Genomic DNA, 27,870 nt, shown 5'->3' with positions numbered 1-27,870 from the left:
GGCGAGTCCTGGTGCGTCGGCTCCTTGCTGGCGAGCTTGGCGATCTCAGCCTCGCGGCGGTACGACTGCCGGACGACCTTGCTGCACCTGATATTGACGAGCGCCTTGCGCAGTTCGGCATTTGTTGACTTGATCAGTTTTAGAACTTGGACGACACCGATCTGGACGGAATGATCTGCACATCGAATATGGTGGCAAGCCCGCAACTGCTCATATCCGGCGTCCACGTTGACCAGGGCGAACAACGTCTTGACAGCACTGTTCACATCGGAGCCATTGTCGCTGGTGACAGCGAGCAGCTTGGTCTAGATATTGTGCCCGAGGCTTTGGAGGTGCTCAAACAGAGCGGCCCCAATGCGCTTGCCGACACCCCTTCCGGACTGCACATTGAGGATTGTCAGCAGCATGGATTTTGACGCACCAGATTTGGTGTCGATCCAGTGCACCGTGACCATCCAAAATCCCTTCAGGTTGCGATTCGACCACCCGTCGATGGTGAGTGAGATGGCGACGTCCAGGTTGGAGAAGAACGCCCCGACGATGGGCAGCATGATGGCGTGATGCTCGACAATCCTGCGAATGATGGTGCGGGTCGATGGGCCCTCGTATCCCTGCGTCAATGTGTTGACCAAGGTCTTGAACTTGTCGCTGCCGGCGGCTCGCAAAGAGATTGCACCTTGGATAACAAAATCCACCACCGCGTTCTCAAACTTTACCAGGAGGCGATCCGGGATTGCTGGCCGGCTCAGCGTTTGCTGTATTAGGCGGCTCGCCGACGCCAACGTCCCGACCTCGCTGCCTGGGGCGAGCACGTTGTGTTTCTTGAGGTGGGCTTTCCACCCCGACGCGTTCGTGTGGGTGGAAAACCACCTTGCTGTGCATGCGGATCACCCTCCATCCAATCGTGTGTGTGTTCCCACGGGAACGCATACCGCTGCCTCTTTCGATTGCTGTTCGCAGCAACCCCAAAAATGCTGTTGCTGGCATCCTCGTCCTCTAGTACCTCGACCTCAAGAACGTGGATCGTCTCCATCTAGTCCGACATCACTTTAAAATGGAGGCCACGGACTGCGCCACGGAACTTTTAGCGGTAAACAAGGTACTGTATTTACCGGGTAATTATTTGCGCTATCTTTACCCTACCGGGTAATTCTTCTGAGCTACCTTTACCCTACCCTTTACCTTACCCCTTGGCATGTCGAACCTTTACCCTTTACCTTTACCCTTTTACCCGGTAATAAAGGTAATTTACCTTACCTTGCCGAGGCCTACTAGCAGCAGAAGGTTTAAGGAAAACCGTTTGGTCTGTTCAATTAATGAAGCTGAATCAGTGATGATACTGTTCGTTTTTGTAACCTCGACTGTAACACTCCAAATGTACCTAGCCTGGCGCAAGCGTCGCGACGTCATCACCACCACTCGACAGCGGGTCAAGTGGCGGTGATGTTACACGCGTCTATTTAGTTTTATTCCCCCTGAGTTATTGTTTTTTTTCCCCTGAGCTATTCTATAGCCTGGCCGGACATTTTGTTTGTCACCAAGACGGCAACATTGTGTCTATGGGAAAGTAGTGTCAGATTTACGACGATCCGATTTACGACGACGGTGTTTCCAGGAACACGTAATGCCGTATAAGTGGGCACCGCCTGTGCTACACTTCAGAGTGTAAAGAACCGAACAAAGTAATTAATTATATATATTTTATTGCTGCCCACAATCGGGCAGCCAAAGAGCCACACACGGCTCTGGAGCCGCTGGTTTGCCCCCGGCCTATGGGGAGGCAAACGGGTTGCGCCGTGTGCACAGAACTCGCTGCTCAAGCTGGAGGACTTTGCCCGCTGCCTCGAGTGCTCGGAGCTGGCGCTGCACGAGGCGATGCAGCAGGCGCAGGCGCGGGCGGCCAGCGCGGGCGGCGCCGAGTGGAGTGCTGCGCTCGGCAAGCTCCTCGCCGGCATCGACCGCTGCCTCTCGCAGGAGTCCTCGGCGCTGCAGGGTCACGGCACCTGCATGAGCCGGCTGGCGGCCAACCTCATCCAGGTGCGCCTCCCAACGCGCGCGCGACTCGCGCGCCCCGCACAACGGAGCACATTGTGCGTTGTCAACGCCGGCTTCGTGAACCGCGCTAACGCTGCAGATGCGGCTGTGCATTTTGCTATTGCGACTGGTATTGTCTTGCGTGCCACTACCCTGTGTTTACTCCTGCATATTTTGTTGCGATTAGTGGTGTTGTCGTCCGTGTCGCTGCTCTGTTTACTGTTGCGTATTCCCCTGCGACTGGTGTTGTCGTGCATGCCACTGCTCCTTGTTTGCTGCTGCGTATTCTGTTTCTGCTGGTGTTGTCGTGTGTGCCACTGCTTTCTGTTCGCTACTGCTCCACAAGCCACTCGGTGTGCAGCAAGTGGTTGGTAAAGAGTCTCGGTGGGTGAGCGTCACCTCTGCACTCAACGGAGACCTTCTCCCTCATGTTACATTCCCACTCCTCGTTCGCTGCATCACTTCGTGGTCTACGTGAACCGGGTAGTCGGAGGGCGACTTTAACAACAACCGGCGATGAAGTTGTGCGCGCGCGGTCACAACTGTGTGGCACGTGCCGCTCATTTTGTGCTTTGGATGGTAGGTTGGCGAATCGTTCAGTTTTCATCGAGTGTGTGACACTCCAGCCTATTATATGGGGACCAGGACAGCAAATACAATTCTCACCTGTCTATGATTTTTTTAGTGATATCGTGTTTTTGATTTAAGTTCAACAGTTCCCTTCCGCATGAAAATGCTCCATACAGGATTCTAACGTCGTAGTCGCTTTTCGGATGAGAACCCTTTGAGACCTGGGTCACATGATGTCGATGGCTATCGTACTGCGACAATGGCTGTTGTTGGTGTCGATGATAGCAGTGATAGTGATGGTGTCCATGACCACGGCTGCGGCGATGACGAAGTGCCTGTGAATTCACGCGTGCACCCGTAGATGATCGAGATTTCCACAAGCTTAGAGGACGGCCGGGAGTCTTCGGCTACGCATGCCGCCTCGACGGGGCTGCACCCCGTGCTGCCGTGGATCGTGCTTTATCGCATCATCCGCCTCGAGGAGCAGCAATTCCACGCCCTGTGCCCACGCCGCGTGCTCACGCGGCGCGTAGGTGGTGCGTGCATGAACACTGCTTGAACACCTAATGAACTCCGCATGAACACTGCATGAATACTGCATTAACACCGCGTGAAGACACATGAATAATGCATGAACAGTGCATGAATATTGCATGAATATTGCATGAACATTGCATGAACACCGCATGAATGTTGCATGAACACCGCATGAGCACCACGCACGCATTAAATTCGCGCCGCTCTCTTGCGCACCCATGGGACACTACAAACACAAAGATCCCCCATGTAGCCTTAACAGGCTGTTGGGGCATGTGCTGTTAGTGAGCACCTATGAAGACCGGCACGACACTCTCAGGGGTGGGTGGCCAGCACTACGCCCAATCGCCTTTGTCTCCCCAGTGGCAACGTTTACACACTGAACCAGGTACTAATTTTAGGCTGAGTCGACCTAGGGGAGGCCCAGCACCGGTTCAGCTAATCGTTACTGGTGTTGGCCGTGAGCGGGAATCAAATCCGGGTCGCTGGCTTTGTAGCGCAGCTCGCTTACCGCTACACTACCGCTCCCCACCACGGGACGCCAGGAGCACTGTAAGCCATGCTGTCGCTGCACAGGCCGCACTCACAGGGTGCGGTGCCTGGCTCCTGCACGCGCCGGAGTTGCAGGCGAGCCGCGGAGTGCTCAAGCTTTGCAGGGATGACAGTGTCGGAGCCGTGAAGTGGCCGCGGCTACAACGCATGAACCCACACTCGCCCGCGCGGGTCCTGCTGCTGTGGGGGCTCCCGGAATCCTGCGATAGAGATGCATGTTGTGTCCGTAACTAACGAACTATTCAAATGTCACATTATTATAACCTGTATAGTGCCATGTTAACATGCGTTTAAACTGTTCAACATTTCAGAAAAAAAATGTTATCATGACTTTGGTGTTCACATGGACCATTCCCGTTCCTAGATGACTGCAAGTTTCAGGGTGGGGTCCCATTCACCGCTGAATCTCGGAATACGAAAGCAGTTCAGCGTTAATTTTATTTAGAGAGGTGTAGCACCGCTGTTTTTAAAGGCATTGTACTCACCGCAGAGAACTGTACTGACACGACCACACTCTATGATAGCTGGTGCCAAACTGTGCCACATGCCCTCCCGCATGGCCTTGTGGGAGCCTCGGTACCGATAAAGTTATTTTATTTGTTCTTCTGGTTCCGGAATGAAATTGGAATATGTACAATTACGTACACCAGAACGAGAAAGGGTTAATGACCCTTAATGTCGGGTTGTCTGGCACTGGGTGTGGTCGGCACGTGACAGCTCTGCACAGAGCCCAATGCGGCGTCTTCACACCCCCACGATCATTTGCGGTGCGTGGCGGCTGGGGGCAGTGGGTCTGCCGAAGCAGCATTGGGCTTCCCCCACGCGTGGCTGCAGCCTATGCCCTTGTGACTGCCGATTGCCAGACGACGAGGACGACGAGGATGATGAGGACGACGAAGACGAAGAGGACATCAGGCAGATGTTGCCCTCGTCCGTGATGCTGCTGAACACGGCGCACGAGATGCTGGGCCGGCGCTCGGCCTGCACCATCGCCGATGGCGCTCTCCTCAAGTTCTACGTGAGCCTCTTCAACAGCACTACCCCTCGCCTCACCATGTCTCTCACCAGCACGATCCCTCATCTCACCCTCACCTCACCCTCACCTCACCCTCACCTCACCCTCACCTCACCCTCACCTCACCCTCACCTAACACCATTCCCCCCGCGTCAACTAACTCCAGCTCAATGCGCCCACCAGTCGCTTGTCCACGCCCTGCAGGCTCTCTGCCGACAATGGCACTGCCTCCGCAGGACTCGGCTTAATCCAGTAGGCTGACACCTGTGACAAAATCCCTCTTGCTCGCGTGATCTGTGGCTCCGAGGGTGATGAACACAACATTCCAAAGAAGCCACTTATCAGAGCGATCCTTGTGGAGGTCCATGTCCTTGAACAGTCACATGACCACGGAAGGGGGCCACCTGTACCGCCTGCCTGCTGGCTGAAAGGTACCTGATGTTTATCGCTGTGGGTGCGGCCAGGCTGTAGAAAAAAGGCATATTTTGTCATTTCAATCAAATTATGTTTTATTTACTATATTGGACCTGAAAAATTCGCCATGAAGATTAAGCCACTGTCAATGTTATCAATGCCATTGGCTTTATCATTCAGCATTAGCGATTTCAATCACTCGCCTCCTGCCACACGTTTACCACTAACGTCGCATCCTTCCACGAGGCTTTAGGCAATGATGCTGTGTGCTTCACACACATCGCTGTTTTTTCGGGTGATGTTCTGCTCCACAGCGGACGTCAAAGATCCCCTGATGTCATTCGCAACGAGTAGGCTATTGTGTGCCGGCGTCACGGTCCAAGATTACTTGCTAATTACTCAGTTGGGATTCCACGCACACATAGCAATCATCACCCCATTCTGGCAGACCGATACCCGTGTGCAGGCCAGGCGCCAAGTCGCCTCGTGTCCGCAGGGACGGTGGCAGCTGTCCCCGTGTTGATTGAGACGAGACGTGGCGGAGAACGGCCAGGTGTGAAAGGCGCGCAAATAAAAACAAATCATTCTCATGGTCGCGTCAACAAACACGGGTGGGGGGTCACCTCCCTGGCGCTCCTCCCGGCTGTGGTGGCGCAGGTGCGGGTGCTGCAGCGCGAGCTGGCCGAGGCCGAGGGCGAGGCGGAGGACCCCCACCCGTTTCGCGAGGAGCTGGGCACCGCGCTGGAGCAGTGCTTCTACTGCCTGCATGCCTATCCCAGCAAGAAGAGCAAAGCCCGCTACTTGGAGGAGCACACGTCGAACCAGGTAGGATGCGTGCGCCGGGCGCTGGCTCGCGACTGTGGCTCCCTGTGTCTTTGCGTGTGCGAGAGAGTAGAGCGGTTAGCGCTACGCTGCGCTACGAACCCAGCGGCCCGAGTTCAATTACCGCTCACGGTCAACACCAGTGACGATAATCTGAACCAGCCAGGGGCCTCCCTGAGGAATATACCAAGCAGTATGTACGTGTGCATGCACCAGTAGCTACCGTATTAAACAACAACCAATTCACAATTAACCCAGCAAGACTGACAAACAAGAAATGTGTTACTAAACAAAATAACGTCAGCTCTCCTTTTTAGCTTTAATCAACGTAACTTTCGATGGAACAACATCTTACACATCTATTAAACAACGTAGTATTTGATCTCAATGTTTTATCATGCATTTCAAACAATCATTTGTTGATTCGCGTATGATAACGTGGATGTGATCATAATAACTGTAATGATTGAGATCATTTTACATTCACGACGGTGTGATACCACAGGGCTATAACAAAGAAAGGCGCTGCTGTGTCTCACTGACAGTCTACGGCAGCGTCAGAGTGCGGGCGGTGTTGCTGTGTGTAACCCCAATTGAGCAATTTGTGGTGTAATCTTTCAAATTTGGTCAAATGTGGGACCGTGACACTGGCATACAGTGGCCTGCTCATGGGATATTTAGCGTCCACTGTGAAGCAGACGGCATGCAGTATTTTTCGATTATTTTGTTGCTATAACTATCTGCATGAGAAGCCACTTTGTTTAGCTTTGGTTATTGGCCAGGTTGCTTCTGAAATATAAGTTACTAGCTTAGTGGGCTTTATCCGGTAAGATTAAAAGATTGTTTAGTTTCATTTGTATTTTTTTAAGTGATTTGTTTATTTTCCCTATACTTAAACATCTGTCGTGTTTTTGTATTGTTGTAACGTTGTGACCCGCCCTTTTCTGCAAATCTGTGAAAAAGAGCTTCATACAGTGAGGGAAAAAAAGTATTTGATCCCCTGCTGATTTTGTACGTTTGCCCACTGACAAAGAAATTATCAGTCTATAATTTTAACGGTAGGTTTATTTGAACAGTGAGAGACAGAATAACAACAACAAAATCCAGAAAAACGCATGTCAAAAATGTTAGAAATTGATTTGCATTTTAATGAGGGAAATAAGTATTTGACCCCTCTGCAAAACATGACTTAGTACTTGGTGGCAAAACCCTTATTGGCAATCACAGAAGTCGGACGTCTCTTGTAGTTGGCCACCAGGTTTGCACACATCTCAGGAGGGATTTTGTCCCACTCCTCTTTGCAGATCTTCTCCAAGTCATTAAGGTTTCGAGGCTGACGTTTGGCAACTCGAACCTTCAGCTCCCTCCACAGATTTTCTATGGCATTAAGGTCTGGAGACTGGCTAGGCCACTCCAGGACCTGAATGTGCTTCTTCTTGAGCCACTCCTTTGTTGCCTTGGCCGTGTGTTTTGGGTCATTGTCATGCTGGAATACCCATCCACGACCCATTTTCAATGCCCTGGCTGAGGGAAGGAGGTTCTCACCCAAGATTTGATGGTACATGGCCCCATCCATCGTTCCTTTGATGCGGTGAAGTTGTCCTGTCCCCTTAGCAGAAAAACACCCCAAAGCATAATGTTTCCACCTCCATGTTTGACGGTGGGGATGGTGTTCTTGGGGTCATAGGCAGCATTCCTCCTCCTCCAAACACGGCGAGTTGTGTTGATGCCAAAGAGCTCCATTTTGGTCTCATCTGACCACAACACTTTCACCCAGTTGTCCTCTGAATCATTCACATGTTCATTGGCAAACTTCAGATGGGCATGTATATATGCTTTCTTGAGCAGAGGGACCTTGCGGGCGCTGCAGGATTTCAGTCCTTCACGGCGTAGTGTGTTACCAACTGTTTTCTTGATGACTATGGTCCCAGCTGCCTTGAGATCATTGACAAGATCCTCCCGTGTAGTTCTGGGCTGATTCCTCACCGTTCTCATGATCATTGCAACTCCACGAGGTGAGATCTTGCATGGAGCCCCAGGCCGAGGGAGATTGACAGTTCTTTTGTGTTTCTTCCATTTGCGAATGATCGCATCAACTGTTGTCACCTTTTCACCAAGCTGCTTGGCGATGGTCTTGTAGCCTGTATAAAAGACACCTGGGAGCCAGAAATCTTTTTGATTGAGAGGGGGTCAAATACTTATTTCCCTCATTAAAATGCAAATCAATTTATAACATTTATGACATGCGTTTTTCTGGATTTTGTTGTTGTTATTCTGTCTCTCACTGTTCAAATAAACCTACCATTAAAATTATAGACTGATCATCTCTTTGTCAGTGGGCAAACGTACAAAATCAGCAGGGGATCAAATACTTTTTTCCCTCACTGTAGCTCATCGGATTCCTTCAGTGTGAATAAATATTCGGATTTTATGGTCAGTACATCCGCAGTATTGACCTGCGGGGCCTGGCTGGATTCGGATCGCGTGCCACCGGCCCATGCGTGTGTGGCCCCCTTTGCACCAGGTGGAGCTGAAGTGGGACGACGCCGGCTGTCTGTTCGAGTACTTCAAACCCAAGCAGCTGCCCGAGTTCGACAGCTACAAGACGAGCACCGTGTCGGCCGACCTGGCGAACCTGCTGAAGCGCATCGCAGCCCTGGCGCCGTCTCCACCCACGCCGCACGCGCTCAGCGTGGAGGAGGTGCTGGCCTACGTCGAGGGCGTCACGCAGCAGGTGCGAGGGAGCGTGCATGTACGTGTGTGTACATGCGTGCATATGCGAGTGTGTGCGTACGTGCGTGTGTGCGCATGCGAGGCAGCGCGTGCCCAACGGCGGAGCGGCGGGCGCAGTGGTTCGCGCACTGCGCTACGAACCTGGCAACCCGAGTTTGATTCCCGGTCATGACCAACATTGGTGATGAATATCTGAACTGCTCCTGGACTTCCACGAAGTAGGCTTTACCATTCATGACTACCTCATACTGTGTGTAAACATCAGCATTGGAGAGACAAAGGCAGGCAGACATGGTGGTGGCCATCCACCTCTTTGTGTGCCTTGCCGGCATTAATATGTGCTCGCTAACAACGCTTGCCCCAAAAGTCTGTTAAAATCTCTGCGGGGGGCTGTCTGTGTTTTCTCCCATGCTGCCGCTGTTGTCTCCAGCCCCCCACGCTGCCCCTGGATGCCTCCCCAAGCCCCACGGTGGTCCAGCAGGTATTTTACCTGCTCGCAGACTACCACTTCAAGAACAAGGAGCAAGTGAAAGCCATCAAGTTTTATCTCCTGGATATCCGTGTGTGCCCTGACCGGTATGCTGCTTCCTCTCCTGCACCCAAAGTCTATGCCCTCAGTCCGGCACTCATTGTGAAGGTGTCCGCACAGCCCGTCGTAGGAGATAATCATTATTTAGTACATTTGGTAATGGTCGCTATCTTTTGTACAATGCTCGGCTATCGCCAAGGAATACGCTGTGGCCACAGCCACAGTCTCTGGTTGTTTCACAGAAGTGCGTTATGTTGCTCAGTGTCATCCAGATTAAGTAACTTTCACATTGTTTTAAAACATTTGACATATTTGGACCTTGACGCTGGCACGTAACAGCCACCCCATTTCGAATGATGTCACGGGATCCACCGTGAAACAGACAAAGCAGAGTGTTTACGGTTCAAACAACCGCAGTCACAACCAATGGCGACCTACCGGAATCGAGCCGTGAATCTCTGCGACAAGCGGGGAACGCACGACCGCTGGGGCCGCTTCACCGCCCAAAGATAGCTCCTCTTCCGGCGGTGGTGGTGCAGTGCTGGTGCTTCGGCGGGTTGTTCTTCACCTGTTTTTCAGTACATCTTGGCTGCATGTGTGTGCATGCGGGGATCGGTAGTGTAGTGGTTAGCGTGCCGCGCAATGAACCCAGTGACCCGAGTTGGATTCCCGCTCACAGCCAACACAGTGATGATTATCTTTACTGGTCCTGGCTTCCCCTAAGTCGACTCAGCCTTAAATGAGCACCTGGTGCGGTGTGTAAACATCGCTACTAGGGAGACAAAGGCAGTCAGGCATGGTGCTGGCCACCCACCCCCTCGTGTGCCATGCCAGCCTTCATAGGTGCTCGCGAACCGCACTTGCCCTAAAGAGTTTCCTCAGGCTATATGGGAGATCTTTGTCTTTTGTGTGTGCACATTTGTGTCTGTGTGCAGGGGTTGTGTTTTCTCATCAATGTTAATACGTGTATACGTACATGTGTGTGCGTGTATGCACGCAATGGAGGTGCATAGTAAGTGTGAGATGGTGAGTGTACCTGTGTGGATCACGACAGGCTCGCATGTTGCAGTCCAATTCAAAAGCCGAAGTGATTTGCGGCTCAAATGAGCATTGAGGTAGTGCTTATCTCCCGTTTACAGTTCTGAGACTGGTGGAAAATCGACATTCCTATGGCCGGGGAAAGTTTATCCATAGGACAACCGCTTTTGGCTTCCCCACAAAGCGGTGGGATGATGTATTATGTATGTTGAACTTCTTTCTCACCGAATGTAGCCAACTGTGTTAATCGGAGGTACGGGAGAAGGACAACAAATTGAACACAAAAAGGAGTTCAAAAGAAATGAGTTTTTGTTCTTGACCGTCCTAGGATGGAAGCTGGATTATTTATGATAAAATTGAGCACAGTATAATAGTATTTTGTGTAAATGTAATGGCAGTACATCTTGCACGACAGAATGTCATCAAACACTACACTGCATTGCACTGTAGTACTGTATTAATGGCAGTGATGCTTGCACAAACTATGTCATGAAACACCTCACTTCATATCACTGTAGCACTGTATTTAACTGACCTTAAATAAGCCTTTTGCCCGTCCTAGGACGGAAGCTGTAATATTAAAGATGTACATTTACGTTTTCTTGTGATTGTACATTTTTTTAGGAATTGTTGCACGTAAATACATTTTTCTTAACTTAAAAAATGAAACCTCGTTTTACGATATTTTGCGTGAATCTCTTGGACTGTATTAATGGCAGTGATTATTGCACAAAAGTGTAATAAAACACCTCACTTCATGTCACTGTAGCACTGCATTTAACTCACCTTCAATTAGTTCAAAATCACTGTTCTGATACTTCAATTTGTTCTGCTTTCTCTCGCTGGGGTTGTAATCAATTTGAAATCGTTACAATGTCTGGAAAATTACGGAGAAATGTATCTATTTGATAATAATTTCGAAGCAAAAATTTGATTTTGTTTCAAGTGCTGAAGAAATAAATAAAGACACCAAATGCACTTTGTTGCTGCGTACAATTATTTATTTGATTAACTTACAATAAAGAAACATCAAATTTAAAGAGAATTTGCGTACATTTTTTTTATTTCTGCTCGACCTGCAGGAGTGTAAAAATCCACCCGCTCATGATTATTAATGAGGGGGGGGGGGCTTTTTTGCAGTGACCTCACGTACGTATGTAGCGCTGTGCTGCTTATATTTATTTTTGGCTGTCACTTTCTGTAAATAAACGTCATATTTGATGGTGGGGGGGGGTTCGGCATGTGGAGTGACGTCACGCGCGTTACGGACATTTCTGGGCTATTATAGTAGTAATATGAAAGTGCATAGCTCAAGTGGCTTCCTGTGGCAAGCCCACTTGCCTCGCCGCTGAGCCACCCGGCCAGACTCTTAAACCTATGCAAAGGACACGTGACGTCCTCCGGCCTACACAGTGGAGGTCCACTCCGTGCACATGGGATGCGCGTGCGTGCACCACGCCTTGCTGCAGCAGTGCGGCGCAACACCTTGGCGCCCGGACGGCCGTGACACATGTGCCCACGTGTGTCCGCGTGCCAGGTTCGACTCGTGGGCCGGCATGGCGCTGGCGCGGGCGAGCCGCCTACAGGACAAGCTCAACTCGAACGAGCTGAAGAGCGATGGCCCTGTGTGGAAGCCGGCGCTGGCCACCCTCACCTGCTTCCAGCGCGCGCTAGAGCTTGACCCCACCAACCTGTCACTGTGGATCGAGTACGGCGCCGCCTGCTACGCTCTGCACTCGTACTCGTCACGGCAGTGCAAGCACGGTGGCCTGCAGGATGACGTGGCGCAGGAGGTGTGCTCGTGCAGACGCGTGGTTCTCATTGCTGGTGCCAGTGGATCCACTCTAGTTTTGGTTTTCATTGCTGGTGCCAGTGGATCCAGTGTAGTTCTGGTTCTCATTGCTGGTGCAAGTGGATCCACTCTAGTTCTGGTTTTCATTGCTGGTGCAAGTGGATCCACTCTAGTTCTGGTTCTCATTGCTGGTGCAAGTGGATCCACTCTAGTTCTGGTTCTCATTGCTGGTGCAAGTGGATCCACTTTAGTTCTGGTTCTCACTGCTGGTGCAAGTGGATCTACTCTAGTTCTGGTTCTCATTGCTTGTGCCAATGGATTTGCACTGTAATTCCGGGTCTCATCACAGACCTTGGTGCGTGTGTGTGCATGCATGCGTGAGTGGGGAGCGGTGGTGTAGCGGTTAGCGCGCTGCGCTATGAACCTGGCGACCCGTGATCGATTCCTGCTCACGGCCAACACAGGTGGCTTTTATCTGAACCGGTCCTGGGCCTCCCGTAGGTCGACTCAGCCTCAAATGAGAACCTGTTGCGGTGTGTAAACATCGCCACTGGGGTGACAAATGCGGTCGGGCATGGTGCTGGCCACCCACCCCCTCGTGTACCGTTCCTAACTTCATAGGTGCTCACTAACAGCACTTGCCGCTACAGTCTGCTAAGGCTATACGGGGGATTTTTGTTTATGCATGCATGTGTGCGTGTGTGTATGTGTGTATCTGTGCGTGCGTGCAGATGGCGGCGCGGCGTGAGAAGATGCTGGAGCGCGCGCGCGACAGCTTCGTGGCGGCCGGGCGCTGCAAGGCGGCCGGCGACTCGGAGGAGGAGGCGTGGCTCATCCACTACATGCACGGGAAGATCGCAGAGAAGCAGGGAGCGGAACCCAAGACGTACCTGCATCACTATGCACAGGTGAGTGAGCGGAGCCATTACAGCATTGCCGTCACGGCAAACACATGTCAACACATCCACCAGCGCACACAGTGCTTTCATACAAGCATTCTGCTCGAGATTTGAGGAATACCACAAAGTTACATACAGATACGTCAAACTGTTTAACTGTTGTTCGTGATGAGAAGAGAATTTTCTTTAATCTCTCCAAGTCAGCACTGAGGAAGCAAAATGAATGTGCATATGTTATGAAATTGTGAGTGTGATTGTTACTGTGTAGTGCCGGGCTTACGAAGCCACGGCGGATAATGTGTTGACGTTATGTGTAGCCCGCTTACTGGGCAAAGTACCACCAGCCCTAGCGGGGCTTGGGTGAGCCCTGGTCAGCGTGGAGGCACTGCGTACAGTGTGCGGTGCGGGCTCATGGTGAGGGAGCGAGAGGGAGTGTCAGCCAGCCAGGGTTACGTTGGGGCATGATACGCTGGTTGACCTGCCGACACGTGACCGGATGATATTGGAGCGGGGCCACCGGTGGACGGGGGCTGCTGGGCGGTCACGTGGTATAGAGGAGCTCTCGGGAGCCTTCGGGAAAGAGCTCGAGAGATCTAGAAGGTGGGTGGGGCGAGAGGCGGAGCCAGCCCCAGCCCGGGCCGATATAACGGGGGCCCCGTGAGGGGCTCGGGGTTCTTCGAGTTGCTGGTGATGAAGATCCACATCGGGTAAAAGAAGCCTCTAGCCACGTGGTCCGGGACCCAGCTTGTGGTCCGGGCCAGGATATCGAACCGTGTCTAGTTCTGCCATAGCGTGGCTAGATGAGCATTCAACACCCAAGTGTAGGTTGTGTTATGTTGTGTTGAATTATTGAATAAATAGTGTTGCTCCAAAGACAACGTCTGCGACTCAGTTGGACTCACTACAAAATGATATTTCCCCATGATTCGGTCGATGCTTCACGCCACTCGTGTGCATGCCTGCGTGCGTGTGCGTACCTGTGTGCGTGTGTCCGCAGGCAGCGCATCACCTGCACGAGGTGGCGGCACGCTACCCGAAGAAGATTCATTACCACAGTCAACCAGACCTGGCGATGGAGGCCTTGGAGGTGCACAACCGGGGGGCCCCTTCAGCGGTCCCCGTGTGCACGTTGAGACACGCACAGCCCTGTGCAGCACACCATTGCTTCCGCTGCGCGTCTTTGTAGTCGAGACGTACCTCTGGGTGTCTGCGTGCCGCGTGCAGGTTTATTTCCGTCTGCATGCATCCACCCTGAAGCTGCTGGAGAAGGGGGCGCCCGGCGGAAAGCCCGACGTGGATTTTGAGGAACTCTACCGGGTCATGTGGGCCACGGCCAATGGGCCGTTCGCTCGCGGAGAGGAGAAAAACGCGTACAAACTGGCGGAGAAGTGAGGAGTGGGGTCTTCCTAGAGCAGGGCTAGGGAGGTTAGGGGTGTCGTGGCGACAGGGTGAATGTTAATGTCCGAGCTGATTACTCAAAGTCACACTGATTGTTTACATGTGATGCTGAACCAGCACATGGGCAGTTCTTACGATTAAATGAATGCATAATGTCATTTGGTACCGTTTTTTAATTATTTCTATCTCAGGTTGAAAGCAATAATCCATTAGCTCTGACCATCTGTCTGTAACAGGTGACATGAGATTACTCACTCTCGTTATGATGATCCATTATAACAGAGACGTTAGTGGAAGGGTCTGTTGCTTTCAGGGAGTTAACCTGCCAAAACCTGGCGATAAAAACCAGCGCTAAAAGTATTCACTGCAGGCCAAGGTAATGACGTCATCATATGGGACATCGCGAGATGACAATGACACCTCAAAATGAAAAATATATAACAGGTGATCTGTTCACGGGTAACGACATCATCGGGGGAGGGGGCCACACAACTGACCAAGCCAATTCTACACAAGCGTTATTACGATGGCATCCAGACACCACATCATTCACCGCTTCATCAGAACAGCTGCTGGACACCCGGGACATGTTCCTGGTGCCTTTGTCATGTGGAAGGCAAATGTAGCTGTGTTGGCGATGTTCTGGAGCCTTGTCTGGAGCTATGAATGCTGCATTTCCAGGAAAACATAAATTACTGCGACGTTTTCTGCGCTATTCTAAATTTGCAAGTGTCTCTTTCAGTCAGCTATTTGTGCCCAAGTCGCAATGATATCATACATTGAAGGAGATAGATCATGTGTTGGAAGGAAAATTTACTAAACTTTTTTTTTGGTAAATAAAAAAGTGTTTTTAGTTTAGTTTTACTCCGATGCTCTTGATTCACGGTGGTGCACTCCGGCGCTGCGTTTTACCAGAGATTCACGAGCCCCTCTTTCCAGGGACACTCGCGGTGGTGCCACAGATGACGAAGCTCGCGATCTAAGTGCCGTGCCGAGCGCGAACGCCCCTCCTCATCACGCGCAGCCACCGAATCACAGCTCAGGTGTGCCACACCACGTACCACCACCACCACCATCAGAAGCAGCCTCAACTACCGCCACCCCACCTCCCCAGCCGTGCCCTTCCGCCCCGACTGACCACGATTACATCCGGCAAGGCCTACTCACCTCCTACGCCCAGCCTTACCAGGGTACTGGCCACTAAATTTTCAAAAATTAATGCTTCAAAATTCATAACTTTGCTATTTCCCCCTGCTACTGCTCCTGCTACTGCCCCAAATGGCTTGGATTTATGTTACAAAGATTGACCAAAAAATATATCTATATATTTTTAGGCAACGCTGAGCGCTGTGAGGGTGTCTGTGCGTGTCTGGTGTGGGCGTTTGTGTATGCGCGTGTGGGTGTGTGTGTGCGTGTCAGTGGGTGTGCGTGTGTGTGCGTGTCAGTGTGTGCGTTTGTGGGTGCATGGCGTACGTGGGTGTGTGTCCGTGGATGTGTGTCCGCGCGTGTGTCCGCACGTGTGCTTGCCGGCCTGATCCCACACGCTTGCTTTCTCCGCTGCTGCACTGGGTGCTGGTGGGTGAGTTGGTGTGCACTTGTGGAATTTAATTGTTTTGTGCACTGACAAATTAATTTCGTGTATATTTTTTTCTTTCTCTCCTTTTAACATGATTGATTTTTTTGCTTTGTAAACGACTAACATATATATAATGTTTTAATATTTGTACTTTTTTTTGCTTGACACATGATCCTGGTGAAAAATTCTCACCAGGCGATGTCTGTAATCTTGGTGTTAGTGTTATTTTTAAACAATCGTACATTCTTATTAATTTGATGGCACTCGGCACAGGCTGTTGCTTTACTGGAGCAATTATGCGGACGTGAATATTCTCAAATTGTGTTTTCTCTCGTCTCTTCCGTGATGTGTACGTGCCCAATCCTGCACACATATCAACGTGCGTAAACGCACACACACACACACGCGTCATATACACACACGCATGCACACACGTACACATGGATGCACACAGAACACAGTCAGGAAAGTCTGATTGTGCTGACCTCCGACTCGAGCTCTGCCAACGACGTCTTTGCTGGAGACTTACAAACCACTTCTGGCTCGGAGGGGGAGCAGCACGGGGCACCAGCGAAGCCGGGGGGAGAGGCAAAGAGGTGCAAGACGAAGAGCCAAGGCGACATTGTGGGCGACATGGTGGGCGACGCTACAGGCGACGTTCCGGGTGACACGGTGGGCAACACAGCGGGCAACACAGCGGGGGGCGACACAGTGGGGGGTGACACGGTGGGCGACACGGTGGGCGACACGGCTGCGGGCAAGGTGCAGGGTGGAGCCGCCGTGGGCGAGGTTAAGGGCTGCGCTGGTGGCTCGACCTTGACGGTCGAAGGGCAGACCATGCGGAGCGCGGAGAATCCCCTCTCCTTGGGATGTGTAGAAGCGGTGGGTACTGGCTGTCTGCTCGGTGCTCTCACTGGGATTTGTGGAGCGGCTTCGCTGCTGCACCGTCATCAAAAATCACGTTGCCTTTGGTATTGATAGACACGTTATAAGTTTCATGTTTGTCATTAGTTCCATCATCACCAGTCCTGTCATCAGACCCATGGTCTTCATCGATTTTATTGTACCGTCATTATAAGTGGCCTCATCATTATTAGTGCAAACTTCCATACACCCAGCAATCATTATCACTATGCTCATAATAATTAGTCCCATCATCCATAATAAAGGTTTTTTGGTTAGATCGCGTTATATATGAATGTGTCGCAACCCTCTACCACCCGACACGGCCAATCAGTAAAAAATGTCTGATAATATATGCATTGTCTTTTAAACTGATTGGTCCACACCAGACAGCTTTCTTTTGAGCTTAGTCTCAAATGGTGTGAGACCAGAGGATGCCAAAAACGTGTGTGCAGGCGTACGCCTTTTGGCGTCCTCTGGTCTAACATAGTTTGAGACTAGGCTCAAAAGAAAGCTGTCTCTGGTGTGGACCAATCAGTTTCAAAGACAATGCATATACTATCAGAATATGTTTTTTGTTTGCATTCTGACCACTAGTATTGTGGTTAATGTACACATGATTCCTTGTAAAAGGTTTCAGTTTGGTGTTTTAACATCTTAACACCTGTTTTGTTGCCAGAAAAAATGAGAAAACCTATACTCATCGTTAGGCCCTTCGTCATAACGTGTGATGTATGGACGTCATGGATGATGCAGAGAAGAGGCGCTCACTGCCACCTCTGTGATAGGGAATCGGTGTTCAGCATTGGCCCAGGTTAAGCACAGCTTCAGGCCGGCTCACTTGAGCCAGAATCAAGCCTGAGCTGAGTTGCCACTAGGACACAGGCCTAAGTTCATTATTCGGGGAATTAATATTGAGGAGTGGAGTAAGGAATACACCACTGCATCTGATAACATTATTTAACTCCCTGGTCTTCGACTTACAGCAGTTGTTGTACTGAGTAGAAACAGACGGTGTCGCTGTCTTCACTTGTGTTAGAGGAGTTTCAGATGTGGCTTTAATTTGATAACTAAAACCCTCACAGCAGCAGCTGCTGCTGGCTCATGCACGATTTGTGTCGATGTATGAGGGCAGTTAGAAAAAATGTTGTCAGACATAATTATCCGTTGTGAAATTGTGCAATCAGTCTTTGCTCCGGCAGAACGTTTGGTTGTATTGCAGAAGTGGCAGTGGCGTTGTTATCCCATTGCTTAGTCGATGTGTATTTTTGGATACGGGCAGCAAATGCCTCCAGGGCTTGGACCTCTCGCGACACGCGTTGCGAAAACAACGCTCTCTGTCCTTCCACCCTTGGGTAGGAATTGAAAGCGAAAGCAGTGGAATCCAAGGGCAATCTGAGAGACCCTTCTTACTCCACGGCCTCCAACGCTGTCACCGCGTCCAACGTCGGCGCCGCCTCGGCCACGTCCAACGCCGGTGGCGGAACCGCGCCACCCCTCGCCGCTTCCCCGGCAGGCGCCGACTCGGTGCCCCCGGCCCCGCCGCTGCCGGCGTGCCGCGCCACGTGCCGCCGCGCCCTGGTGGACATGTGCGTGCGTGCCCTGCGCCTCTGCCTCAACCGCTTCCCCCAGCACTACAAGAGCCTGTACCGCCTGGCGCACCTCTACGCTCACGGGCGTGAGCACAAGGTGAGCGGCACGGCCTTGGCACGCCGTCGCCGCTGCCCGTGAAAAGCGTCACCGTCGCGATAGCCGAGCGCCACCACGTCGCCGAGAATACTAAACCAAGTAAATTATTCATTATTTTAATTCTTATTATTCAATTGTTAATATGATGTGACGCGTTGCGCCACCTCGTCTCCCGCACCTCTCCCCCATGCAGAACCTGGCGTGGGCTCGGGATGTGCTGCTGGGAAGCGCGATGGCATGGCATAAGCTTCCACACATGCCAGCACAGGGCCTCCTGTTTGAGCGCAACAAAACCAACTTCTTCAACGTGAGTCTCGCCCCCAGCGAGAGGGCGCGTGTCCCATTGTGTTATTTGCACGGCTTAGTGTGCTCCTGTCTAGACACAAGTCATATTGTCTTCCCATCGTGATAGTCCCAAGTTCCATGGGACTGTAATGATGGGAGTCAATTTGCCTCCAACTGGCCTCACAAAATACTTGCCATCAGCGCTGGAAATGCGTCACATCTTACAGACCATTTCCTGCTTTTGAATACAGAAAATGTGAGCGCAGTCTGCTGTACATGCGTCAGATGTTTGGAGTGATGAGTCTCTGTGCAGTGATGTCAGTGTGCAGTGATGTTTCAATTAGCAGTTATGTGATAATAGGTTTTTTCCCCTTTGTTCTGGCAAATAAACAGGTGTTAAGACGTTAAAGCACCAAACTGAAACCTTTTACAAGGAATCAGGTCTGCATTAACCACAATGCTTGTTGTCAGACAGCAAACAAAAAACATACTCTGATAATATATTCATTGTCCTTGAAACTGATTGGTCCACACCCGAGACAGCTTTCTTTTGAGCCTCGTTTCAAACGGTGTTAGACCAGAGGACACCAAAAGGCGTTCAGCCCGAGCAGATATGTGTCAGAGCGCAGTGGTGTGTCAGTCCGTAGTAAACTTAAAACTAAACTATTTTATTTTACCCGATTAAGCTCACTGAGCTATTCACTCTGTTTCAGAGGGGACCTGGCCACACATGATAGCGCTTCGAAGTGGCTGATATCATCACATGTGGGAATTTAAAGCGGCAGCCAAATAATCTTAATGCGTGTGTAGTGACGCAGTTCGGAGACAGTAGTAGTGGGAGGCACCTTCTTTATTCTTACCCACAATGGGGACTATCCGCACCCTACGTGGGTGTACACCATATATATGTCACACACGCAACCGTCTATCATCAGCGGCACTATCTAACTAGAACAGTTGGCAGGCTGTCTAGCTAGCGGCATCCAGCGATGGTGAAGAAGGCGGCGACGATGGTGGCGAGACAACAGCATGGCGAGGGAATCCACTTCTAGCAACAGCCCTGAGCTCTCGCTCACGACTCCCTCTTATGCTCCCGGCATGGCCTTGCTTCGCCCTGGACTCCGACCCCCACGACAGCCCAGAATCCCGCTCCTCGCTCCCTTATATCCTCCCAGCATGGCCGTGGCTCCACCCTGGACATGGCCCTTTTCTCGAACTCTCTAGCTAGTTCTGGGAACTCCCAGCTGGATCCCCTCTCTGACCCTTGGCCTAGATATTCTCCCTTTTGGTCGCTCCCGTGTATCTGCCTTTCTTTCTGCCCATACTGTTCTCAAACCCGCAATTACCACTTCTGGCCACGAGTCAGCGCACTCTCTCTACACATGTTTCTAAATGTGGAGGGAAAAAACCAGTGGACCTGGAGAAAAATCCACGCACGCATCATGGGGAGAGAACACGCAAACTCCAAATATACAGGTGTCGGAGTCAGAATCGAACCCGCGCCCTCCTTTGTACCTGGCAAGGAAGATAACATCTTGGCGCTGGTGTGCATGCCCTGGAGTGCAGGGCGTGTGGCGGATCCCCGTCGATGAGATTGATCGCCCCGGCAGCTTCGGCGCTCACATGAATCGCTCCATCGTACTGCTGCTGGACGTTCTGCAGCGGCTCAAGGACCACGACACGCTGCTGCGAGTGTCGTCCGCTCTCCACCGCACGCCTGACCAGGGGAAGTGAGACACTCACTCCCCACGTCGCTCCCACCACCATCTGCACGGTGCTGACACCACCACTCCACGTGCGCCAAGCACGAGACTCGATCAGTTCCATGTAGATTGTAGAGGCGCTCGCTGATGGGGGATCCTTGGACAAGGCCTGTCACGTGGTGAATGGGACCGGAGAGAGTATGCATGAACCCCACTCTCTCACCGTTGTGGCGGAGCTGTTAAATCATCTCTGGCCATTGTGAGAGTTACTTTTGGTAGCAGCCACCCCCCCAACCACGCAGTAACGTCTCTCATAGGACCCCATTCCAAAGCCCACCGGCACGCTGTGTTTGGAGGCAAGTCAAGTGTTAACGTGACCTCCTGCTCAAATGAACACACATTGCATTGCACCACTTCCTGGCTGTGAGTCATTGTCCGTTAAGGCGTTAACAAACGCCCCACACAGTACTTCTTGTGAATGTGTTAGACACTGTCTGAAGCTTCTCACAGTCGGTTAACCTGCTGCTGCTGTCTGTGCCGCCGTGCCGCCGTGCTGCAGGAAGTATCTGCGTGATGTGGATCGCCTGCAGTTGGCAAAGCAGGCCTTCTCCTCCGCCGCACAAGTCTTGGATGAAAACTTGCAGAACATTGTTAAAACGGTACTCGCTGTCGATCGTCGTTCACACACGACACTTCACCTTTTGTCACACTTGCCCGAGCGATTACGGAGAAGAAGTAGTGTTTCATGTCATCTGTGACATAACATTCAGAATTGTGTTTTTGTTGACTCAGAGTTGCCAGTTAACAACATTAAGCTGTTCTGAACTCGCAGTCGCTGTGTATGTCAGGGCAGTAAATAACTCTGGGTCCAGTGTTGTGTGCCCCGGTGACCAGGCTCAGCAGTAGTGGATTCACCACTTAATGCAAAGGTTGGCGGTTCAATTCTGCAGGCCACCCTGGTTAATACCACTAGTTAATACCATGGGTGTATTAACCAAACATTTTGCGTAGTCTGCTTTGCGGTGGACGTTAAGAGATCCCGTGCGCCGGCGTCGTCCACATTTTTGTAAGATGACTCGTATATCAAACGTTGCTCCCTCACCCGAAAACTTGAAGGACCCTCTTGGGGAAAAAAAACATTCTTGAGGCTCTCCAGGGTAAATAAGCATAGTCGTGGCAATGGTAGCTTGCCTATGCCGTTCCACATTTGTGACTGCACAACACCACTACCGTCGGGTGCTGTGTGGCAAGCCTTATCCACTTGCTGACATGCAAGTGGATAAGGAACCCTCCACCACCCGACACGGCCAACCAGGTTAGATAGCCACGTGGTCACGCGTTTTAACGACGCGCCAATTGTTGTTGTTCAGCTCACTCACCGGTGAGACGACGATCAACCCCTCACATCCAAATGTAGCAATTGGATAATGCAGGGTTCCAAATGACACAGATTAGGTCAGATCATTACCCAAAAATAAATTGTGAATCATAACAACATCGGCTGTGAATACCCACAGGTTAAACACACCACTTTGTGACTGCTGTGGATTTGTCAGTGCCGTAGCCAAATCCTCAAGTATGCGTCACCCTATGCCGGTGGTACAAGCGAATTGACATTGGAGAAGAGGACAAAAACATTAAACAATACCAATACAACCGTGCTTGTTATGCGGTTTCCACTCCACGAGATGGCTGGCAGACATCTCGACGTTTAACACCCAATCAAAGTCGATGGCGGTGAGATGTATGCAAGGCCCTCGTGGAGGCTGCATGGCCTTGGCCGTAGCGCTCGTGGCCACCGTGAGGGCAGCGGCGAGCGCCACCCCGTGCCATCTCCGCGAATCTGCCGCCTTGCTGTAGGTGGTTTGTGAAAGGCTGCGATGTGTCCGTGGGTAACGACGGTCTCCATGTGGGGTCTTGCCACGGGTCCGTACATGCGTGTGCGTGCGTGTGTCTGGGGAGCGGTGGTATAGCAGTTAATGCGCTGCACTACGAACCCGGGTTAAATTCCCGCTCACGGCCAACACCAGTGACGATTATTTAAACCGGTCCTGGCCCTTCCCTAGGTCGACTGAGCCTCAAATGAGTACCTGGTGCAGTGTGTAGTAAACATCGCCACTTGGGGGACAAAGGCGGCTGGGTGTGGTGCTGGCCACCCACCCCCTCGTGTGCCATGCCGGCCTTCATAGATGTTCGCGAACAACACTTTCCCCAATAGTCTGATAAGGCTATTCAGGGAATCTTTGTCATTGGGTATATGTGTGCTCGTGTGGATCCCAGGAGGAGGAAGTGGAGCAGCGTAAAGGCTCCTGCAGCAGGCCGGAGGCTCGACATGCAGGCGTGGGGAGCAGCGTCGAGCAAGGCAGAGCCAAGCCGGCGTTTAACCCCTTCACAGAGAGGTGAGGAACGCCTGCTTGGATAGGGCGCCCTTTACACCGGGACATCTGAGGGTACTTTACACGTGTTGAGTGACTTACATTAGCGGTCCCTGAGGGCACAAGGGTATTAATCTGCCAGGAGGAGAGGCGATCCTCGTGTGTTTGTTTTTGGACCATGAATGGTGTCAGGTGATGTTTAACGTCCACTGTGAAACAGATGGTACGTAGTATTTTTTGCGGTTAATACACCCACAGTATGAACCAGGGCGGCCGTCGGGTTCAAAATGCACATGTCTGCAACGCGAGTTGGACAGTTCAGTGCCTAGGCACTGTTGTTGGAACCGGAGATGAGTTTCACCAGGGCATAGGAGATGAGAGGAGTTAGGATGCGTCACTGTTGTGTGTGATGCACTTCAGTGGAGGTCTCTGGTGAGAGTGGGAGCTTAGCAGGACAGGAAGAGGAGCCAGTGGAGAGGTGCGGTCAGAGCCGGCGCTCTGCAGGGCTATGGCAATACCAGCATGGCATCCCTGGCTTGCAGAGAGATTTGCTGGGTGGAGATAGGGAAAGCCAGGGGAAGCCACGGTCAGAGAGATATAAGCAAGGGTTAGTTGATCGCCAACTCAACTAAGGACAGACCCAGCGGAGTGAGCATTGTGCAAGCGAGACAGTGACATTTGGATGTGTTGGAACGTTGTGAAGTTCAGTGATGTATTCGATTGGATATTGTTACGAGCGCTGTCATTTTACTTTCCTTGGCAGCTCCACAAAGCTGGGGCGCATGGAGCGTGTACGTTCCTTGCTGCTGGAGGCATTCCGTCTGTGGCAGCAGGGTCAGAGGTCACAGGCAGACGACCTGGGCCGTGTGGAGCAGGTCATCGTGCGCGCGTACACGCTCATCAAGCCGGTGAGATCTGTCGCACGGCATGACCGCAGCGCCCTTGTTCTCGGTGCGCATCTGCTGTCCATTTGCGTCACTCTCCTACTGTAGCAGCTCGCCAACAAAAAACTCCAAAAGCGTTGGCAGTGAAGAGTAGGGAGGGAATGATTGGTGTTGGCATTGCCATCCAGCCAATAAGGCACGCAGCGAGTCTTGACATTGGTGCTGCTGTGGTGGATTTTTATTTTCAAAATAATGTAAAATGAAACAAAGCTAAGCTAGAACCTTACATTGTCTCAGTTGTTAAAAGGTAAAAATACACCCCTGCATTGGCTTGCTCACACCACTGCTGGTGGAAGGGCCTGCCGGAGACGATATTTGGTCTGCTCTTCCACATAGACCACGCATCTTGGAAGAAGTTTGGAGTGTGTGTGCTTTATCCGGCCGCACGCGACCTGCTGATCGACTCACTGTGGTGGTTGCACCCAGTTACACCGCTGGGAGGACTCAGGCGAGGGATTTATGAAACTCGCCCCGTTGTTTTTACTGCCGCGTCGCAAGAGGGGAATTGAACCGGTGACTTCTGGATTGCACGTTCAGTGTGCTCACCACTATGCCACTGTGGCAGCGCCCTCATTCACGCATTTTCTTTAGGTGCCAGTCCATCAAAAGATAATTTAGTTGCTCATTCAAATTGAGTTATTGAGCTAAGAACCAGCTGTGGTGTGGCTCTCTTAGTGCTCAGTTTAGTATTATTATGGGGTATGGTATAAATTACTTTGTTTATTATAGTAAAAATTAGAGTGATGTATGTGGTACGTGTGTGACTTTGTATTACAAAGCAATGTATTAATATTGTCCTCCAATATTCAAAGTCAAGTGGTTTTCCATCCAGGTAAGTGTGGGTTGCTGCTCAACTCCTTTTCACAGCTCTGAGCAGTTGGTGTAGATGGCACATTCCTATGGCGGGAGCAAATCAAAGCGTCAACAACTGGTCTTGACTTGAGGTTGGACTCATTGTCACAGCGCTGGGGAGATGATGATGATGGTGAAAGCTGAGTTGACCCATAACTGGAACGTTTGAGGGCAACAGCTGTTTGCCAGCACCAAGAGGAGGATGAGTGGCACAATAGTGCGCAGCAAGTTGGCACCGTGGGGAGCATGGCTGGTGCATCTACCAGTGACCACCTGCCAGTGGTCCTTGGCCAATGCAGAGGACTTGAAAACATTAGCCGTGCGGATGTCAGCACCGCTTAGCAGTGAACGGTAGCTATTGTCGTTGTTAGTCACGTTTTATTTGTACGTTTCTATTGTGCAGCCAGAGGAAGGAGGGGCGTCTTTGGAGCACGCTATTCGATTGTGTCACCAGCAGCTGTCTGCAACGATGCAGAAGCAGGTGAACGTTTGCACTAATTTTACACGCAAAACGCTTTAAAACTCCAGTTCTATCAGTTGGCTTCTCATCATGGACATGTGTTGCCAATCTACACATGCTGAGGTTTAATAGGCAAATCAACATCGCTACACAACCTTAGATTTTTGCCATTGGTTAAAATGGCAGACATGGCCGTCGAGTGTGGTGACGCACAGAAGCTCTCTCGTGAACTATTCGCTCCATCTCCTTGCCATCGACACATTCCGTTCTTTAGTTGCCGCTCCAACATACGTACACACTCACACTCCGTCGTCATTCTTGACTACATCGGTCATCGCCCTCTCCAGCCGAGATGTGTCCTGCCCAAGCCCAATTCGTTTTCTTAACAGTTAGATTGATCTCATTGAGCTACGTACCCTCTATAATCCGTGCGTTCTGTGTGTAACAACGCGAAGGAATGAAACGTGACTCGCACACAAACGACGCGTGTACCGTGAACATCGCCAAACGATTTCAGACTAATAACCGGGGTTCGTTTATGCACCCAACGGGGTGTGGAAGAATAACACTGTTTTATTTTTCGTGATGCAGATGCCAGCGGAAGGTCCCTTGACACCAAAGTTTACAAAGGACTGCAGGGAAATGTTTGTCCCTGCCCAGCAGCAGAGCCAGCATGTGTACGTGCCCACGGCGCCCAGCCTCGTGCACGCACCCACCCGGCAGCCCCAGGGCCCGCGGCTGTGGCTACAGGATCACAATGCCAAGCCCGGTGAGCCCTCGCCACCACTGCCGCTCACGCCCCACGACGCGACTGTCGGCCGTCTCGTGGTTAAACTTGGCCCTCGAGTGCAGCAAGTTGATGGCCGCAGCCCGGTCACCAGCGAGTGTAAAACAACAACCAAACCCAAGATATTAAATTGTTTTTGTATTTAACCTAACTAAACTCCAACTCTGAGACTGTATTGTTTCATAGGCACTTGTTTACATCATTTATGGAAATGTGTGAGTAGTACTGTATATTCCCTTATAAAGACCCATTCGATATTTGCATTTAAACACGTTGTGAAGTTCAGTGTCTGCCTCCCAGCATATCTCACTGCATTCCCTTACCTCTCACTGAGGATTTTCTGTCTCTCCCTGCAGGAGACGGCGTTCGCGCCAGGCCCAGAGGCACCCAGACCTCTGTGTCCAGGCTCGTCATACCCCTCAAAAATCCGCCTATCCCTTCATCAATGTCCCACTCGATGACCAAAACCATGGCACAGACGTCGCACTCCATGCACGCTTCCACGGTGCCGAAGTTTACGTCGGCTCCAATAGTTCACTCGCATTCAGCGGGAACCTCTTCCGCCGCGCTGGCCATGAGGACGCAGGCACAATCGCAGTCGGCACGGTCGTCGTTAGTGATGTCAGCACTACCCCACACGTCTTCATCCCTTGCCGCTAAACCGAGGGCTCCGTATCCATTGTCGCGGCCATCCGCGGCAGCGCCCTCCACGTCAAAATTTCCCCTCAAATCGACACAGATATCGTCCATGCCGTCAATCTTGCCATCAGGAGCCTACTACGTGGCATCGAAAATGCCGGCAGTGCCGCCCGCGACATTGCCCAGCGCGCCAATGCCGTCGTCGCATTCGACCTCGGCTTCATTCCGTGCCACGTCTGCGAGGTCTGGGCCAGCCGCCTCGTCATCGGCTTCGGCTACGGCAGCAGCTCGCGCGGTGGGGACGACGTCCTCTTCATCTCTGCTGGCAAATGTCCCAGCAACAGTGGTGGCCTCGCTCTCCAAAATGTCAGCGCCCTCCATGTCGGCCGCCAAACTGGCCCTTTCGTCACGAGCACCGGGGTCTCAGCTGAACCCCTTCGCGGTGCCACCACTCGCCACCGCCGTCACATCACACACGCTCACCGCCGGGGTGACGGAGGAGACGAAGCAGCGGTTAAAGGTGAGCCCCCCCTGCCCCGCCGCACGCGTGCACGCAACTCGTGTGGCCCTGCACGTGACCCGCTCGCTGACGTACTGATACTTTAAAAACGAATTTTTAAATGTTTTTATTGCAACAAAACGCCAGCCTGCTCCATCACGCTGAAGGATTCCAGTGGCGGGGTGCGCAGTACCAATCCTTAAGAGTCAAAGTGATTTCCGGCTCAAATGAATACTGAAACGGTGCTTGTTTCCCGTTTACAGCCCTGAGCCAGTGGTGGAAATTCCATGTTTCTCTGGTGGGGCGTGGGTTTTATCATAGAACGACCACTCTTGACTTCTCCACAAGGTGGTCGTCGTTTTTTCAACCCCCAACCAGGATGTTAATTACCTCGCCTGGTATACAGGAGATCATTGGTTCCATACCGACCCTGACGCCTGCTGTATATTTGGAGTTTGCGTGTCTCTCTCTCCGGGTCCTTCGGGTTTTCCCTACACATTTAGAATCAACATGCGTTTAGAGTATTTGGCCGCTATTAATTTGCACGTCATAAGCCACTTCATTGGGCTATCATTTGTGGTTAGGTCGCTTCTGAAAAGAGCTACAATTTTCCCTCGTTATTTACGAACTTTCTTTCCGTAATTTTGGCTATCTGCGAATCGCATCTGGAACGCTACACGACTGCTGCATCGACAGAGAAATAAAAATAAAGTGATGAGAGATGAAGTGATAAGATAAAGTGAGGGGATAAAGTTATGAGAAACAGTGATAAGATAAAGTAATGTGATAATTTTCATGTATTTAATAGCTTATTTACGTATTTGA

General features: G+C 51.4%; 1 protein-coding gene across 3 annotated transcripts in view; it reads left to right on the top strand.

Annotated features, from left to right (window-relative positions):
* LOC144934716 (calcineurin-binding protein cabin-1-like) overlaps positions 1 to 27,870 on the top strand; it is a 66,846-nt gene that overhangs the window by 37,676 nt on the left and 1,300 nt on the right. Inside the window, exons 17-37 of one of the 3 annotated variants that reach the window (XM_078860770.1) lie at positions 1,807 to 2,037; positions 2,966 to 3,140; positions 4,557 to 4,711; positions 5,780 to 5,947; positions 8,469 to 8,678; positions 9,108 to 9,253; positions 11,782 to 12,037; positions 12,768 to 12,944; positions 13,933 to 14,022; positions 14,160 to 14,323; positions 15,273 to 15,376; positions 16,364 to 16,791; positions 18,172 to 18,501; positions 18,695 to 18,808; positions 20,353 to 20,516; positions 21,049 to 21,148; positions 22,770 to 22,888; positions 23,628 to 23,772; positions 25,064 to 25,141; positions 25,712 to 25,889; positions 26,264 to 27,066. In XM_078860770.1, coding sequence (XP_078716896.1) covers positions 1,807 to 2,037; positions 2,966 to 3,140; positions 4,557 to 4,711; positions 5,780 to 5,947; positions 8,469 to 8,678; positions 9,108 to 9,253; positions 11,782 to 12,037; positions 12,768 to 12,944; positions 13,933 to 14,022; positions 14,160 to 14,323; positions 15,273 to 15,376; positions 16,364 to 16,791; positions 18,172 to 18,501; positions 18,695 to 18,808; positions 20,353 to 20,516; positions 21,049 to 21,148; positions 22,770 to 22,888; positions 23,628 to 23,772; positions 25,064 to 25,141; positions 25,712 to 25,889; positions 26,264 to 27,066 — 4,335 coding nt within the window. Of the gene's footprint in view, positions 1 to 1,806; positions 2,038 to 2,965; positions 3,141 to 4,556; positions 4,712 to 5,779; positions 5,948 to 8,468; positions 8,679 to 9,107; positions 9,254 to 11,781; positions 12,038 to 12,767; positions 12,945 to 13,932; positions 14,023 to 14,159; positions 14,324 to 15,272; positions 15,524 to 16,363; positions 16,792 to 18,171; positions 18,502 to 18,694; positions 18,809 to 20,352; positions 20,517 to 21,048; positions 21,149 to 22,769; positions 22,889 to 23,627; positions 23,773 to 25,063; positions 25,142 to 25,711; positions 25,890 to 26,263; positions 27,067 to 27,870 lie in introns of all 3 variants that reach the window. The other 2 variants (XM_078860771.1, XM_078860769.1) reach the window with 2 other exon arrangements.

The sequence above is a fragment of the Lampetra fluviatilis genome, chromosome 11 (assembly GCF_964198595.1).
Source record: "Lampetra fluviatilis chromosome 11, kcLamFluv1.1, whole genome shotgun sequence".
NCBI classification, from domain to species: Eukaryota; Metazoa; Chordata; class Hyperoartia; order Petromyzontiformes; family Petromyzontidae; genus Lampetra; species Lampetra fluviatilis.
Note: the sequence above shows the minus strand (reverse complement) of the source record. Positions and strands in the feature narration are given on the sequence as shown.